Raw genomic sequence first — 18,367 nt, forward strand, 5'->3', positions numbered from 1 at the left:
TGCACAGCAGTGTATTACCATTATAGGGAAATGGGGGGTGGGGTGGGATGTGTGGAAGGGGAATTAAACTGCCAAGAAGAAAACAATTATTTTTATGTTGAGAAGCATTATTTTCAGGGGTCAGAAGCCCTTTGTGGGGCAGAGGGAAATTAAGGAGGTATTTGATAAACAGGTGCAGCTGAATGTGTGTGGTTGAAGTGCAATCCAGTAGTTATTTATTTGTCCGGATTGTTTATAACCTGCTTCCAGCCTAGACAAGTAGATTTGACCCTGCTGTCCTGGCTCATTCAGGCCACTTAACACTGTTTACGTTTGGGTGGGGAGGACCTGCATGATCCGCTGACCAAGTGCCTTTGTAAGGTCTGTAAATAGGATGCATTCTGGTTAAACTCATTATTGCATCACAAAAGCCAGTATCTGATGGGTCTCAGCTCTTTTCTTTTGCACTGGGGAAGACTGGAGGAGAATGAAACTTCCTTGAACCAGTGATTGGGTCTCTACCAAAGAGAGAAACTTAAAGCTAGTGAGAGCCTTAAGATATTTCATTTGAGCACTTGGCTGGCACCATGTAGGTAGAGACACTTTAAAGTAACAGTGCTTTACTACACCTGATTTGAATCATCTGTGGAGCTTCAAAAAAAATCCTAATTAATCCTAAGACCAGTTATGCCAGGTGGGGTCCAGGCACTGTTATTTTTTTAAAGCTCCCCAGGTGATTCCAGTGTAGGTCCAGGACTGAGAAGCAGTCCTTGAAGATGCTGGTGTACCCTGACCTGCCTCCAGCCTTCTTTGCAGGAGATGGATGGGGGTTGGTTGTAGTTGCTCTGTCATAGAACACTGCAATTCAAAGGATACCTAATGTTATGAATGTAGGTAAAAGGTTTGCAAAATGTTCTGTGTTTCAGGAATACTGCAATCATTTGATTCAAATGTCACCATATGTGTGTGTGTATACAGTCATGGGTCACTTAATGATGGGGACATGTTTTAAGAAATGTTTCGTTAGGCAATTTCATTCTTGTGTGAACATCATAAGGTGTATTTCAACAAACCTAGATGGGATATATATTTTCATTTATATATTTTATTATGGAAAATCAAATGTCCCAGCACTGTTACTAAATATCAGTCATTTCCCCTACTTGATCTGCCACGCCAACATTAAGTGCCATATATTAGATCTCTATATATGCTCCATTATAATCTTACAGGATCACTGTTGCACATGTGTTTCCTCATTGACTGAAATGTTATTCAGTGCATGACTGTACATATAGTAAAAATGTTATGCAGCATATTTTAACATACTGATATTACTAATGAGTTGTCCTCATGGTGACTTTAAATATCATAATTAATGCCATCAACCAGAATATATCAAATAAATTCAGATACCACTTGTTCTGTTTATTTCCTTCCCCTGCCAATTTTTTATTTTTCCTGATTCTGCTGAAGCCAAGATGGGGTTCTGTGTAAGATTTTGTTTGTGAGGAAAGGTTCTGCATGAGTTAAACTTTTGCAAGCCATGGGCATTTCATTGTATGGACCGTTTTGAGGTCTGTCATCTTGCAGATTAGATTAGCTTACACTGAGGCACAGTCACCTGCTGGGCTGGGCAGAGAGCTGCACTCCACTAGTATTTGAGCTGTCCCGGCTGTTCACCAGCTGGATCCACTTCAGATAGGCATAGCCAGGGCAGCCGCCATTCCCATTTGTGGGGGAAAAGGGAAGCTATCACAAGAATGGGCTGCAGCTGTGGGATGAGGTGGGCAGCCCAGCGATGGTGTCATCGTCAAGGGGCCATTGAAATGTCCTTAAGCAGTCATTGGCCAAATCCTGTCCTCTATGGATCCAGAGCCACAGAATGTTCCAGCAGAAATATGTCTTAGCCAGCAGCTCTTTATTGAGGACTGATTGTGGGCTAGGCTCTGTGCTAGGGTCTTTACAGATGTTACTAAATCTTCTCAATAACCCTATGAGACAGGCATTATTATCCCCATCTTACTGATGAGAAAACTGAGGCTTAGAGAGGTTAAGCAGCTTATCCAAGACCACAGTTAATAAGTGACAAAGCCAGCATTGGAACCCATGCTAGTCCTCTCTAAAGCCTTCTTAGAAATCATGTGATAGATGAGAAGATCAAGGTCTGGAGAAGAAAAGCAAGTTGTCTGAGATGACACAACCAGCTCTAATTGGTGGCAAAGCTGCGCCTATAACTCACCTGCGCTTTTCACAACCTGCAGTACGTGACCACTGCCGAAATGAAGAGGCAGCGGTGTGCCCCTCCCACCTTCTGAGTGGCTCAGGCACAATCAGTGTTGAGTTGGCATGAAATGAGAAACTCACCATGCCACTTTAAGAAGAACAAGGAGAAGGCAGGCAGAAGTAACCTTGGAGAACAGTATCTGAGCCAGAAGGCAGGAGGTCAGCAGGGGAGTCTTGAGTGGGAAACTCAAGGGTAGCCTGACTGTCCTTGTCAAAGGTTTAGCTGGGCACTGTTAGTTCCCCCCTTTGTCAGTTTGTGGGAATCTGGGCATCAGGGATCTGTTTCAGCCCTTCACATTTGTATTTGGGTGTGCTCAGCTTAAAACGATAGCAGCCTGCAGGAGCTCAGCTCTGCCTCCATTTATGGAGGGAAGAGAAACTAAGGAATGCTCCTTGGGGTGGTGTTGGGGAGCAGCTACATGGGAAAATGAAGGGTGCAGCACCAGTAAAAAGGTGCTCCCAGGACTCCCTCCCAACAGCACTCGGACCAAGGAAGAAGCATTTAATTTCAGCCAGATTTCTAGATGGTTGCTTTTATTTGTTTTCATCTGAATTTGTGCCAAGGATTCAACTTTTCCTGCTTATTTTATTAAAAACTTTATACACAGCATTAATAAATAGATATAAACTGCCATATACATGACAAACAGAGGGGCTAAATGAAATTCCCAAGGGTCAGCTGTTGAGTAAGTAACAAAAGCACATCTTGGCATGATCAAATTCCCATATTTGCAAATTAGGGACAGTGCTTTACCACAGAGTGTTTTAATTAATATTTATAAATCACAGAGTGCCTTTGAAAGGGCCAGTAAGCTGTTTATATTATTATCATGTCACACAAATAACAAACCCTTTGGAGATTGCTGCCTACTTTGCATTTTGGTCTGAGAAGTAAGTGAGCATGTTGCGTGTGTTTCTCTCCCTCGTAGGTGTGGTGTCAGCACAGCGGCAGGTCACCGTTCAGGAAGGACCCTTGTACCGCACGGAGGGCTCCCACATCACTATCTGGTGCAATGTGAGTGGCTACCAGGGACCTTCTGAGCAGAATTTCCAGTGGTCCATTTACCTGCCTTCGTCGCCGGAACGAGAGGTGCAGATCGTCAGCACCATGGACTCTTCCTTCCCCTATGCCATCTACACCCAACGCATCCGCGAAGGGAAGATCTTCATAGAAAGAGTCCAGGGGAACCCAACCCTATTGCACATCACAGATCTTCAGGCCCGGGATGCCGGAGAATATGAATGCCACACACCCAGCACCGATAAGCAATACTTTGGGATTTACAGTGCAAAGATGAACCTAGTGGGTAAGGAGAAGCTGTCTTCACGTTGCCAGCGTCTGGCCTGACTCAGTTCTTTAGTAGTGTAATTTTGCTTTATGCCACGCATTTGACTTTAAAAAAAATCCCAAAACTCCCAACATATTTTAGGGGTCAACAGATAGCACAAGGAAACTAAATTTCTGTGTTCACTTCTAAATAATAGGTGGTTGAGGGTGAAACTTTAAAAAGATCTAATGCAGATGTTAAGAATTTCATAAGTTAACTAACCCTGTAACTGGTGAAAAGGGATATGAAAATATAAGGCAAGGACTTTTGTGGTTGATGATCTGAATGACAAGGAAGGTGAGACTTATGACATCAGTTGGAAGAGAGGAGAAACCTCTCGGAAGGATAGGCCTTTGGGTAGCTCTGAGACCCACGGGGCACTGCTGAAGCAGGAAGCACATGCGGCTGCGGGTCCTTGCTCAGACCTTGTACATTGAAGTTCCTTTGGCTCCATGCGTAAGGAACTATGAACTGGCTGTCTCCCTTGTTGCTCCTTAATGCTGAAGGAAACATGAGGAAGAGGGATGCAGGAGCTTCCAGTGTGGGCAGCACTGGTCACAGTGTTTGCCAGTGTCAAAGGGTTAACCGTATCAAGGCTGTTCTGTTTTTCTGCCTATCTTAATGTCCAGTTTTTATTATCACAACTAAGGAGTGGGTGTTGCTAGTTCTTTTATTAATACACATACTATCATTTGTTTATTTTTCCTTTCTCTAACTAGTCTGTGTCCCAGCAGGAGACCTTTTATTTTTCATGTGTGTGTGTGTGTGTGTGTGACAGAGTTCTGCTCTTGTTGCCCAGGCTGGAGTGCAGTGGGGCTCACTGCAACCTCCACCTCCCTGGTTCAAGCAGTTCTCCTGCCTCAGCTTCCCGAGTAGCTGGGATTAGAGGCATGCACTACCATGCCTGGCTAATTTTGTATTTTTAGTAGAGACGGGGTTTCTCCATGTTGGTCAGGCTGGTCTCGAACTCCCGACCTCAGGTGATCCACCTCCCTCAGCCTCCCAAAGTATTAGGATTATAGGTGTGAGCCACTGCACTTGGCCGTTCCCAGCAGGAGACCTGTAAGACCCAATCCTTGGGTGAGAACAGGGAGAAAACACATACTAGTTGTGACTAGGGTACTCTCATCATACAGAGAGGTGGTGCTATTTAATCTCCAGAAAGGTGCAAGCAAGGATCAGGGTATGATTCTGACCAAGGGATCACAGAGAAAATCTCTTCTCTTGCCTGAATCTCTCCAGACTGTGGCTTCCTTCCAGTGAGGACCCCGTTGATCGATGAATTACGTGAAAATTAAACCCACTAAAAATAGGGTATGATGATTATTGTTTCTACCAAAAATGGTTTTTTAAAAAAATCATCTTCCTAGGGCTGCATTGCTGAAGTAAGTTACAGGATGGGGATGTGGGAAGGAAAGAAAGGATGTTGCATAGAAATGTAAAACTAAAAGTTCCAGGAGGTATTTCCATTAGAGGATCAGTCAGAAGTGAAGTTAAAGTATCTCAAAGCAGTGCCAGAATCAACAACAAATGTTATTTGACCTATAAGACAATTGTTTAAAGACAGTATTTTCAGGGAGTTCATTTATTATGTAATATGAAATACACCCCATGTTTTATCCAAGTGTTATTAAAATTCGAGACAGGTAAGTGTAAGCACCAAAATAATGCATTTCCAAATCTGAACAGAAAACTTTCTGTTTATGTGCATTTGGGGCTGTCTGTGGCCTTGAATCGATGGTTCAAAGATGACTGTTAGGGACGCAGTGCAGTGACACCTGCTTGGAATGGGAGCTTAGCCCCGGGAGTCTCAGATTCTGTGGCTTTGTGACTGCAGTCTCAGGACATTTCTGTGTTGCAGTGATCCCAGACTCCCTGCAGACCACTGCCATGCCCCAGACTCTGCACAGAGTGGAGCAGGACCCACTGGAGCTCACTTGTGAGGTGGCCTCGGAGACCGTTCAGCACAGCCACCTGTCTGTGGCCTGGCTCTGGCAGAAAGTTGGCGAGAAGCCCGTGGAGGTCATCTCCCTGAGCCGAGATTTCATGCTTCACTCCGGCAGCGAATATGCCCAGAGGCAGAGCCTGGGGGAGGTGCTGCTGGACAAGCTGGGGAGGATCACCTTCCGCCTCACCATCTTCCACGTGCAGCCTTCTGACCAGGGCGAGTTCTACTGCGAGGCCGCCGAGTGGATCCAGGATCCGGATGGGTCATGGTATGCTATGACCCGAAAGCGTTCCGAGGGAGCCGTGGTCAACGTCCAGCCAACTGGTCAGTCCCTCTGAGCCTCTTGTCCTGTCCTTTACTTGGTGGTGAAAGCTGTCAGATACTGGGAGAATGTGGAGACTCCTTCTTTGGGCACCTCTACCAGGACAGCAGGTTTTCATGTGAAGTTAAAGCCGGTCTTGTGTGCGGCCGGAGGGAGCTGAGGGACGTGCGGGACATAGGTATCCTACGACCTGAGTCACAGGCAGGTGCCACACAGTCTGAATCCTGCTTAGAGACATGCTTTCTTCCACCTATGTGGTGTTTACACATTTTGAATTAGAAACTCATTTTAAAAATTGGGAGATTTCTGAGAAACCATTTGTATCTTAAAACTCTGGGCTTTCATTCCCATTAGCCACAGTTGCTGCCCCGTTTAATGATGTTGCCTTCCTTGGGTACCCATCTGGTTTCATTTGCAGAAGCCATTTGAGATAATGAGACTTCCATCCAAGGTCTAACATTATGAACTAGAGAAATTTTGGCTTAAATTATTATTTTTATCTAATAATAGTCTTTGGTGATATTTTGTAATTTCCAAAATGCTTTATCACATATTACTTCACCATCCCCCAGACGTTCTGTGAGGTGAGTAGGTGGTAGTACTCCTATTTTGCAGGTGAGGATGCTGAATGCAGATTACTTTATGTTGGGGCTCAAGAGGAGTCATAGGGCATGTTGATGAGGCCAGTCTGAGAGTACCAAGTTCCACTGTAGATGTTTTCTTAAGTGAAGGCCTGGAAGGGGTCCTTAGGAGGTTGCATGATGTCTTTAGACACCATCATTTGTCTTGAGGCAAAATGATGGTGGCACAGCCAGCTGAAACCCTCCCTGACTTCTCTTGGTATCTCCTGTGGCCCCAGACTCTACTCCCCAGTCTCATGAGCCCACCAGGCTCCAGGCCAGAGCTGACAGCTGTTGCTGGCTGCCTCTGCTGGGCTGAGGGCAGGTTCTCACATGGGCCTTCAGTTCCCCCAGCTTTGGTTGGAGCGTGGTTGTTGTGCCATCACTAAGTTGGTGATGAGTGGCCTGAAAGCCTTTCCTTGTGCGGATGCTCACTTCCAGTGAGGACTGTGGTGGTTCTGGTGAGTGAGTGTGGCTTTGTGGGAAATGAGCTGGTGAGTTGCAGTACAGGTGGGGTCCTTCTTCAGGACCTGTCTCTTGGGCTCCCTGTCCCATTTGCTGCAGTTAGTTGTCTGGGTCTTTGCATACTTTCTCTGCCATTCTAGAGTAATGCCTCAGACTCAGCTAACAGTACACATTTTGGGGCTTCTTCCCAGAAGTCTTCAATTGGAGGCTCCTGGGATGGGACCTGGGAAGCTGGATTTCTGGCATGCTTCCCAGGTGATTCTTCTGCTATCTACATTTTTTTCAAGCAAAGCTTCTAGGGCAGAAGCAATTCTCTGGACATCACTTTAATAAGTCATCTAATGGATGTGAAATCTTTTACCATAGGGGTTGGTAGGGATAGGGAGCACTTTATCTGCTCTGTAGGACATTTAGCAGCTTCTGGATTTTTCAGTATTAAAAAATCTATCCAAGGGGCTTTATTTTATATTTATCCTTTCCCTTCCTGGATAGTTTTAAGATCAACTTCAAAAATTTGGGCCAAATTTTGAGTCTTAATGCTTTTAAATTAGGTTGCATCAGTTAATCTTCTTTATTTTAATCTTACCAATTTGGAATTAGAACTTTTTGAATTTACCCTGAAAATGTATCTAGACTAAGCCATCAAAAGGAAAACTAAGTGAAAAAAAAGTTGATGACTTCACTCTGCATTCCTGTGCTGTTTAGGTTCAGCAGTTGCATCTCCAACTCTACCCTTCTCAGTTTATTTCAGTAAACATGTAGCCAGTCTCCACAGCATTGAAGGTGTGATGGTGATAGGCATTAAGGGCTTCAAAGATGACTAGCACTGGTCCCTGCACTTAGGCAGACCTGAGAACCAATGGACAAGTAAAATGTGCTAAGTGCATTGATAGCATTTGTATAGAGTGCTCTGGGAATACCAGAAATAGGAAGTGTTCTTGCAACCATAGTTTTCTGTGAATGGGATGGTTGATAAGACAAATCCAGGAACACCAATAAGTTTCTTGACTTGAACTGAGTCTGGAAGCTTGAGGAGTCAGCAGTAGAAGAAGCATAAAAGTGCAAAAGTGTTTGATATGTTTGGCAAGCAGAAAGGAGTCAAGTATGACTAGTTCCAGATGTTGAGTTCCAGGTGTGTGTGATGAGAGGAAAGGGAGCCCAAAGCCCCAAATGCAGTGATATAGAACCGGGGCTTGACTCTGTGGGCCAAGAGTTTTCAAGCTGTTCTTGGAACCCTGGAAGCCCCTCAAAGGTGCCTAGGAGGTTAGACATGGGTGTGTGTTGGTGTTCATGTGCACGTGTGCATACCTAGGAGTGCAGGGAGAAGGCATGTGAGGGCCTGGGTGGTCCCCCCTTGCTTCAACTATGTTTGGCAGCAGAAGATTTTATATGAATAAAAAGTCCCCTTCCTTTGTCCTCTTCTTCATAAAGTTTGAAGACCTCTGCTGCAGACAGTTGGAGAGGAGGTAGAGATTTTTAAGCAGGGAGTAAGACAATCAGATCAGGGTTTCAGAAAGAAAAACCTATGGAGGCCACCTGGAGGTTGATTAAATCCGTTGCATCTGAAGCCAAGAGACCAGGTAGAAAAGAGCTAATAAGAGCCAAGGCTAGGTCAGTGGGTGCCAGAGGTGAAAGAATAAAGAGCACAATGGAAGGAGGGGTCCAACTGTCTAGAAGCCCAGGGGCTGGGGCTGTGGCTCTGGGGGTTCCTTGAACTGTGGGAGGGAAGGAACAATAATGAGGACATGCGGGACCTTTGCATTTGTGGCAGCATTGGCTGCCTTTTCTTTTTGTAAATTCTAATGAAAGAGCCCATCCATCAGATAGACTCTGATAGAGATGCTCAGTATGCAAAACACCCAGTGGGTCCTCAGACATAGGGGTCTGGGGCTCAGAGACCGAGCCTGAGAGTGATCAGGGCCCTGGAAGAGCCCATGGGGTTAAAATGGGAAAGGGCCTGGGAGAACAGCAGCAGTAAGAGGTGACCAGAGAAACAGGTGAGAGAGTGGAACAGAATGGGCAGGCCAGCAAGAAGAAGAGCAGGAGAGAAGGGATCACAGAGCAGGCTCAGAGGCCTCAACCTGCTTGAGGAAAGCCTTTGATTAGGATGGGGGTAGGGGTAGGGGTAGGGTGGATCATTCGTGACATTTGCTAAGTCAGTGAAGCCTAATTTCAGTGAGATGAAGTGGAAGGGGTATTGGAAAAAGCACAGGTCAGTTTCTAGAGATGTAATTGACTGGGCATAACCAAGGGCAGAAACGGGGGTGATGCGGGTAAATCTTGTGTCTTCAACCTGGGAACATGAAGGTGTCACCAAGGCATGGGGGGATTCCCCTGAGATAAGCAGAGTCTTTGGCCGCTGAAAGAAGAAAGCCAGAGTTACAGCCAGGCTAACCTGGAGCAATGGAAAGGTCTGAGGTCTAGGGTACCCCTTGCACAGCTCCAGTGGTGTTTATGTGGAAGGAGTGCTTTTCTGCCATTGATGTCGGGTTATAAATGACTAATTGGGTTGACGTGAGAGATAATATCCAGCAGATAACACGGGGACTGTCCCATATGGGTGTGTTCATCCAGGCAGATGGTGGCAGAGTGAAATGTGCTTCCTTCAATCCATGCCTCTTAAGACTGGTCTCTTGGGAGCTGGAAGCTGTGACGGCAGCTACTTCATTGGAGGGGAGGCCTTGGAGTTGATGACGTGGTTTTCCCTGTCAGGAAGTTTGGCTGCTAGAGGAAGTAGTTAGGTCACTGGAAAGAAGGGGTGTTTGCAGCAGGACACTGGCCTATATCGGGGGGAGGGGCTGGAGAGCCTGAGGAACGGGAGGGGTAAAGCTGAGCTGGGGCTGGAAAAGAGGAATGTGGATGCTGCTCATGCGTGACTCTTATGTTTTCTCGGGGAAACAGAAACCTCGTCTGCTTGAAGAGTGCCTAGGACGGGATGAATGGGCAAGATCTTGAAGATAGTGGGAAAGACTAGACATGCCAGTCTAGGGAAGGCAGACAAGGTCAGAGCTAATGAATCTACATGGAATTCAAACATCTCTGCCATGAGATTTTTTCCACCTCAGTGTTCTTTTTAGAGGAACAGAGCTAGAACTGGGCAGTGGTCACAGCTCCAGTCCCTAACCCTTAACTCCGTTTTCTTCCCCCTGACTTCTGCCCTGGGTGCCTATGAGATACGATAGCTGTCTAATGGGATTAATAGCCACTGTACACTGGTACACAGGTTGTGGTGATGCTGTTAGTGGTGATGAGCCCCTCTTTGGTCACCCCCTCACGCCTGGTTAAACACCCAACTCAACAAAAATTAGCCAGATATGGTGGCTACTCCGGAGGCTGAGGTGGGAGGATGGCTGGAGCCTGGGAAGTCGAGGCTGCAGTGAGCCATGATCATGCCACTACACTCCAGCCTGGGCAACAGAGCGAGACCCTGTCACAATAAATAAGTAAATAAATAAAAATTTAAAAAACACCTAGCTCTTTGGAGGCTGCTTGGGTTTAGTAATAATTTCAGAGGCTGTCTGGCTTTCAGCAGAAGTAGGTACTTTCCTACTAAAGTACCTACTAAGTACTTCCTAAGTGGGAAAGTACCTACTAAGGTTTAACCAGGCGTGAGTACTTTGTAGGTACTTTCCCACTAAAGTAGGTACTTTCCTACTAAAGTAAGTACTTAGTAGGTACTTCAGTGGGAAAGTACCTACTTCCATTGAAATCTGCCTAAAGATTTGATCTGACAGGTGGTAAACTAGTGAACAGACATTAGTTTTTATTTTTTCTATGTAATTCTGTTAGGGTTTTGTCATAGCTACATCTTATTTCTAGTATTCACATGGCGGGGGGTAGAGAGGGAATTTTAATCTTTGAGCATTTGTTAGGATTGGGCCAGCACCTAGGCCACTCTGTAATTTTTTCCCACAGACCTCAGTGGGGTAAGTCTTACAATATCTGCTGAAAATGTTTATAATGCTGTTGCTTAAACAGAGTTCTGGGTGCATATATCAAGGCTAGATATTTGTAATCCACCATTTGAGTGATAATAGTAGCTTCTCACTGAACTGGGGGTCTCATGCAAGACATCTAAAGCTTCAGACTGAGCCCCATTGGTTTAACTGGGGTAACAGTTTGCTTAGACCGTCTGGGCTGAAGTAGTTTTGAATTCTGTCTGTGATATTCAGGCGTTTCTCTGGACCTCAGATAACCTGGGTCTGAGTTGGATTTTACTCTCAAGCCAAGTGCTGTGGTCCTCCCCGCAATTAGTATTGTAAAGAAGAGGAAGGATAGTGGGAATGTGCTAATGTGGTTTAGTTGGCTGGGGCCCTCATTCACCCAGAATGTGTCTCTTTTCTTAATTGTTCTCTCAGACAAAGAATTCACTGTTCGGCTGGAAACAGAGAAGTGGCTGCACACGGTGGGCGAGCCGGTGGAGTTCAGATGCATCCAGGAGGCTCAGAATGTTCCCGACCGTTACTTTGCTGTCTCCTGGGCCTTCAACAGCTCGCTCATCACCACCATAGGCCCTAACGCTGTGCCTGTCCTCAACAGCGAATTTGCTCACCGGGAAACCAGGGGACAGCTTAACGTGGCCAAAGAGAGCGACAGTGTCTTTGTGCTGAAGATCTACCACCTCCGCCAGGAAGATAGAGGGAAATACAACTGCCGGGTGACTGAGCAAGAGAAAACCGGGACGGGGGAATTCATTGATAAGGAGAGCAAGCGTCCCAAGAACATCCCCATCATAGTCCTCCCCCTCGGTAAGTAGAGAGATGTGCTGCTTTCTTCTCCTTTGGCTCGGCATCATTTAGGAGAGGTAGGGGGAGAGAGAATAGTGTGGTGAGGGTGAGGGGAGACAGATGGAACCCTCGAGGTTAATGCAGAGCTGGGGGAAAAACCGTTGAGCCTCTCTTCCCTGTTGTAGCCCACCTGCCTACATTTAGCAGTCTTCCCATAGCAGAGGATCAGGATCAGGGGTGTCCAGGATCAGGGTGTCCAGATAGGGCTGGGCATAGGCCTATCTGATTGCTAGCAGCCGTGTGCATACACAAGCAGTGCCAGCTCAGCTTGGAGGGAAACCAGGAATCCCAGAAAGCTGTTTGCTCTTGTGTGGGAATCAAGTCCCAGAAGAAGTGGGTAGATAGATGCCTGCCTTGAAATCTCACTTAAGGAGAGCTGGTCTTTTATGGGAGGATTTTAAATCATAAAGTGCATTATTAAGGATTTGCCATCTGGGTTTTTCAGGTATAAAGGCTGGCATTTCCCTAAATGGCTTTTCCCTGTTGAAATTGTGTTTCTAAAAATCAGTGGATGGGACGTCTCACATCTTCCTGGAGCATAGCTTTTTAAGCTTAGCTGATTTCTGAGGCTGCCTCAGTGGGCTCCCAGCCTTCATGTAGACTGGCCTTGTGTGGGTGGGTAGTAGCCATTGCTAGGGATTCCAGAAACTACCGGTGTTTGCTTGTGCTGTGTTTAAACATTCACAGTATCAAGATATTCTTATTAATCTCATTCTCCCATAGTTCTGTTTTTAGTAAAGAGAATAAAAACCTATGATGCTCTGATTTTAAACAAGTGGTAAAGTTTTAAGACTAACCTTTAACCTTTTCTCAGCTGCTAAAACTATTCTTTCTCTGAGCCTTGTAATAATTTCCTTTACTTTTTATTTATATGTTTTAATGTTTAAAATATTTCTCTTCAAGTGTGAAGTAAAAAGTAGCCATAGGGGTCCTCTTGTCAGTCTTTTCTTCTTTTCTCATCAACTGGATTATTTTCTTTTATGCTTATTATTATTTTGTTAAAAACCATGCACACACATACCTAATTATCTTTTTTTTTCCTGGCAATACATATTTTAATTTGTTTCATTTTTATGATGACAAATAATTTTCAAGTTTATTTCCTTGTTTAAATACAAAGCTAAACCACAAACAGGTATAATCAAGACATTGTGTCTCACATTTATACTCCTGTCGGATCCTCTTCCAATTTGCTGACCACTGACCAGGCTAGCATGGGGGAGGGGGTGGGAGGGAAGACTTTCTTAGGTAACACCGTCGTAAGGCCCGAGGTGGGGTTGGGGGGGAAATCAAAGATGAGGACAGGCTCTCATACCTGTCTCCATTCACATTTACCTGGGACCAGGGTGGGCAGGAGACACCAGGTCATGGCTCCTGAGCCCCGGCCCCCTGGACTGAAGGGACAGTGTGTGAGAATCAGTTCTGTGAAGGGCGGGAGGAAGAAGCCACCTATTCCTCCTGCCTTCACTGTTAAGGTGAAAACCTTAGCCCTATCCTTGATTCCTGGGGGCTGCCGGGCCCTGTGTGCTCCCCTGCACACCTGGGTGCCTTTCTGAGGCTGGCAGCAGCGGCTGGGGTCAGGGGTCCTGGGCTCCTAGGCTCACACCTCAGCTCAGTTGCGTCCTTGCAGGAGGACACTGGGCATCTGACAAACACAAGGCCTCGACAGCAGGTCGGGAACTTTCAACCCCAGCAGGATGAGACGGAATGGGGGTGGATGTCAGGTAAGTAATCTCTGGTTCCACTACAAAACTTTATTTTTGATTAGAGTACCATTCTCAATCTCTTCTACAAAAAGCCAAAAAAAGCAAAAAAAAAAAAAAAAAAAAAAAAAAAACCAGCCACTTCACTCACTTCAAGACCTATATACATGTAAGTTGTTTTCTGTGGTTTTTTTTTTTAAATTATTTTTAATTTTTATTATTATTTTTAAAATAAATTCAGTGTTCACATTTCTATAAAGAATTAACCTAGTTTCAGGAAACCCTGCCCCAGCAGGGCAGGTAAGCAACACTCTCCCTGCCCACATCTAGTTTGATTTCGCGCCCTGATGCTTCAAGGTGCCCAGAAAAGCGGCAGCTTGTGGAAGAGGAAATCTATGCCCGGCCCGTGCTTGGGGTCAAGGGCTCAGTAAGCTTTCGAGAAAACAGAGGGGAAGACTAGCTTACTGCAAAAACCTTTTTAAAAAATATTCATACACTTCAGTGAGCGCCTGTCGAGACGTTAGGAGAACAAGAGCTTGGCAACATCCCGTCCAGGCCATTGGGAGGCAGCGTCTTCCTCACAGCCCGTCCCTGGATGTCGGGGGTGCAGGGGGAAGGTCCTGGCTCTTCCACTGGAGAAAGGAGACTCACCTAGCTTCCTAGTTCATGTTTGACTATTTCCTCTAAAACCTGTGCTGAGTCTTTGACTGCATGCACGGGAAGCACAAACGTTCGGCTTGTATGCGAAAGAAAGTACAAAAACAACCAGAATATAAAAGTTTTGGTAATATAAGTCCATCTGTTCAAGTCCACCTTGGAAACCTGTAACAGATATTTAAATACTACAGTGAAAAGGCATCTTAATACACTTTTTAAAAACATCTGAAGTAATCCGCTAAGATTAAGTGTGTAAAAAAAAATTCAATTCCCTTTGAGGGCACTTTGTCCTTTGAAGAAGGGAAAGTGGGGCGGGGAGGGCGCGGGGCCCACCGGTTAATGCTTCAGCCACGGGTGGGCTTCAATGGAAGCCTTGCTGCGGTCCCCATAGTCATACAGGAGCTCCTCCCCAGCCGCCATGTCTTGGGAGGCGATGAGGATGAGGTGAGGTACGCCGTCGATGTCGTGCAGTTTGGTTTGGCAGTTCCCACGTTTGCTGTGATTGATCGGTCTTCCTAGGCAATTTGTCTCTCTAGTTGCATCCACGCAGTAGGTTTTGCTCAGATACTGAAAATAGTACATGTAGCAGCCCGTGGAAGGGTCCTGTGCGTACAGAGCCTCCCGTTTCTTGGCGTCGGTGATCTCGATGAGGTCCCCGTGGTATTCCACCACAAAGTCACCCCGGGAGAACTGCTTGGTGGCAATCACACCCCTGCCTTTGCCATCGATGAGGTCAATCTTCATTCCTTCTTCCTTCCCACTTTCAATCAATTCATCTATTCTTTTCCTTTCTTCAGACTGCAGCTCGGCTTTGCTCTTCCTGGAGCTCCTTCAGACAGGGTAGAAATCCGTAAGTTTGCGTTTCTGTTGCGTTTTTCCTTGAGCTTTTTTTCGGGGGGCCTGTTTGCCCTTGATGGGCTTTTTCAGGGCTTGCTTGGCGATGGCTGCATTGGTGGAATCACAAGATGAGGGTGGAGTTTTTGGAGGTTCTGCTGCTTCAGATTTTTGGTTTGGAAAAGGTACCAGGGGACCTCTCCTGGCGTCTTTGATCTTCTGTTCCTCGGACTTCATGGCGCTCCGTACTGCGTTCCCAGCATTTCTTTTCTCTTCTCGTTTCCTGTAGATTCCGGCTGATGGTTTCCCCTGGCATTTGACTTCGTGATGTGTAACTGAGTTCTCTTCCTGAAGGGGGAAACGCATTCCAGAGCATTTGTTCGGGCTCATGTAGGAATAGATCTTTGACTGCCCAGTAAATACGTTCTCCCCGTCGGTGCGGGACCTCCCCGGGCCCCTCCGCTCCACCGTCTCCAGGCCCGGGGCCGTCGCTGCCGCCGCCACCGCCGCCGCCGCCGCCTCCACGGCGCGGGGCTTGGACATCTTCCTGCCTGCAGCCCGGCCAGGCCCATGGCAGCGCGCCCCGCGCCCTAGCCGCCGCCACCGCTGCCCGGCAACCACCGCTGCTGCTGCCGCTGCCGCTGCCGCTGCCGCTGCTGCTGCTGCTGCTGCTGCTGCCGCCTCCACCAGCGCTGCCGCGGCACCCCGGGGAAGGGCCGGCGGCGCCCCACGGCGCCCCCTTCCCCCATGGCCGGCAAGGCAGGGCCCGGCATCTGCGCACCGCGGCAGCCCCGGGCCGCCGGGGGTGAGGCATGCAGGGAGGGAGGCGCAGGCGGTGCGTCCTCAGCAGCCCGCCCGCCCGCTCCACCTAATTATCTTGAAATTCTTTTGTTTCTTAGCCTTTTCCGCCCTGCAATGCCTAGCATGGTGCTTTGCATAGAGTAGGTGCTCGCTGAATACTGTACAACTGAAATTATTGAATTGAATGCCCACTGTCTTTACTATTTTCCTGTCAGTCTGTGCTTGCCTTAACCACGGACTCTCTACTTTTAAATCTGCAACTAATTCCTCATTGTTTTCTAAGGATCAAGTGAAGGGCAGCCACGCTGTTTACTTCCTATATTTTTTGTACTAAGATTTCCCCCAACCCCTTCTGAGAACTGGTTTGATGATCTGTGGCCTGCTATATTGCTTTTCCAGCAGATAACTGGGTAGTTAAAGTCCCCCAGCACCACAAGATCCTGTCCCAAGGCCACTTGGGTAAGTCGGCTGAAGAACAACAACAATCACATCGGTAATGGTGATAATGCCTTGGATTTTAATGGCGCTTTTCCTCCTAAGAGACCAAAGTGCTTCTGCATATATCATCTTCTCCGCTCCCACCTCTCAAATCCTCGTGGAGGCCAATATGATATCCATCTAATGAATGAAGAAATCAGAGCACCACACAGGAAGTGACAGAGCTGATTGTTCAGTTAGTGGTTGAGCTTGCATTGCATTAGGAAATATTTGCTTCTAACTCCACACCCACCGCCCTGCGCTTAGCCTGTGCTACACCATCAACTTCCTGATTTGAAATTTCATTTGCGAATGTGTACTCAGATTTTTATTAGTTCTGTCCTAGTTTTCACTTAATCCAGAGAGTTTAAAATTGTCGGCTGCCTTTTCTCAGGCCTGGAAATTCTTGTAAATAGTGTTAGTGGGCAGTGAGGCACCAGGTCTGTAGTTGCCTTTGCCTCAGCTGCTGTAATAAAATAGCATTTCTTCTTGTAGCTCCACATTCTAACTATGTGGGTTTCCAGGTTTGCTCAAGCAACAGAGCTCCACCAAACAGTAGCCCTTTCAATAAATGAGCTAAGACTTGCGTAAGAGTCCACTGGGATGACAGTAGGGGATGAGAGTAAGGTCCTGCAAGTCATTCTCCTACTTAAGACAAGTGAAAGGATTTTCTTCCTTGATGCTGCAGTTGCCCTTTTAATCCCTTATTTTGAATTGGTAACAGTGGGGATGAGTCTTTAATCTAAAGAGGAATATTGTTGTTATTAATGATGATGAAAAATAATTACCTCATCTAATCCTGTCAATGTCATGCCCTAAGAAGTAGGCACTATTAGTATCTCCATTTTTCACATGAGAAATTGGAGCTTTGGTAGGTTAAGGAAGAACCACAGGATTACAGAGTTAGGAAGTCTCCAAATGCATCCCCTTAGCCATTAGTGCTATAGATGGTGACTGTTCAGGAGCCTGATTATCTCTATGAATCATCCTGGTATGACTCCTGGGGGAGGTTGCCCTCCTGGGAAAATTGCTATTCCCTGCCCCATCCAGACCTTCTATTTTTCACATAAAACAAGCACATCCAGAATGGCTAGCAGGCATCCTCACTATAATAAGAGCTACATTTTGAGGCTCAGTGCTCGTCTTTGTTTCTGCTTGTTGGGGAAATAAAGGAGAGAAAAGATTTGATTCAAATGCATTGTTATGTGTATGTGTGTGTTTTCTCTTGGTAATTGGGTGTGCCTCTTAAAATCTGGGATTTGATTTAATTAATTGGTTTAAATTATTGCATGTATTTAATGTGGGTGGTACCCAAAAATTGGAGCCAAACTAGTTACTTTGTGTTCTTTAATACTTACAGACCTTCTGAACTCAATGTAGATAATTATACAAAATACTACATGCATAATTAAAACATATTAGGCTATCTGTGATGTTTATAAAAACAAAGAGTTATGTGGAATAGTAAAATTAATCATGATCATGATGACCAGTTTTTGAAAACCTACTATGTGTTAGGTGAATCTATACGCATCACCTCATTTACTTTTTAATATTTAAAGAATTCTACAATTAAAGGTGGCTCTCTACCTGTCTTACAGAAGAAGAGGCTGAGGCATGTCGAGTTTAAATAATTTGATTGAGTGAATTCAGATAGTTAAGTGAGCAGCAGAGGCTAGATGAGACAGGGAAGGGAGTGGAATCCTTATCCCAAACTTTTGATTGGCCGAATGTTTCTAGAAAGAGAGCAAAGGAGCCCCAGGGCTGACTGGACAGGCGGGAGAGTGGTGGATGACGAGCTGCTGGCTTTGTTTTCTTCCTGTGTGTTAATGAAAGAATGAAAGCCTGCTCCTCATGCACTCTGCGAAACTAGACCATCTGTGCTCCCTTATTACCCACACTTAAGCACACATTATCATCCAAATACTTACTGTCAGTTTTTTTTTTCATATTTCCTAAATTGTCCTGAAGGACTCAAATGGCACATTATGGATGTTCAGCTTTTATTTGACTGCTGTAGTATCGAATGGTAGGAAGAGGGAAGTGAAGTAGGATTTTGGAATTACTCTTCTTGCTGAAAATTCAACTTGAAAAATCCTGAACTCCAGCTGAATAGATTACCCAATAAATTGTTTTATGCCCTAATCATCATGCCACTAT

The 18,367-nt window shown here is 45.9% G+C and overlaps 1 protein-coding gene and 1 pseudogene across 1 annotated transcript in view; one reads left to right on the top strand and one right to left on the bottom strand.

Moving 5' to 3' along the window:
• The first annotated feature begins 3,166 nt into the window (after window positions 1-3,166).
• Window positions 3,167-18,367, top strand: part of LOC129530565 (immunoglobulin superfamily member 3-like) — a 39,300-nt gene continuing 24,099 nt past the window's right edge. The window contains exons 1-3 of the mRNA XM_063702798.1: window positions 3,167-3,572; window positions 5,455-5,865; window positions 11,307-11,696. Coding sequence (XP_063558868.1) covers window positions 3,167-3,572; window positions 5,455-5,865; window positions 11,307-11,696 — 1,207 coding nt within the window. The remainder of the gene's footprint in view (window positions 3,573-5,454; window positions 5,866-11,306; window positions 11,697-18,367) is intronic.
• LOC129530570 (N-lysine methyltransferase KMT5A-like) lies at window positions 14,337-15,487 on the bottom strand (annotated as a pseudogene).

Source organism: Gorilla gorilla, chromosome 22, assembly GCF_029281585.2.
Source record: "Gorilla gorilla gorilla isolate KB3781 chromosome 22, NHGRI_mGorGor1-v2.1_pri, whole genome shotgun sequence".
Classification (NCBI taxonomy): Eukaryota; Metazoa; Chordata; class Mammalia; order Primates; family Hominidae; genus Gorilla; species Gorilla gorilla.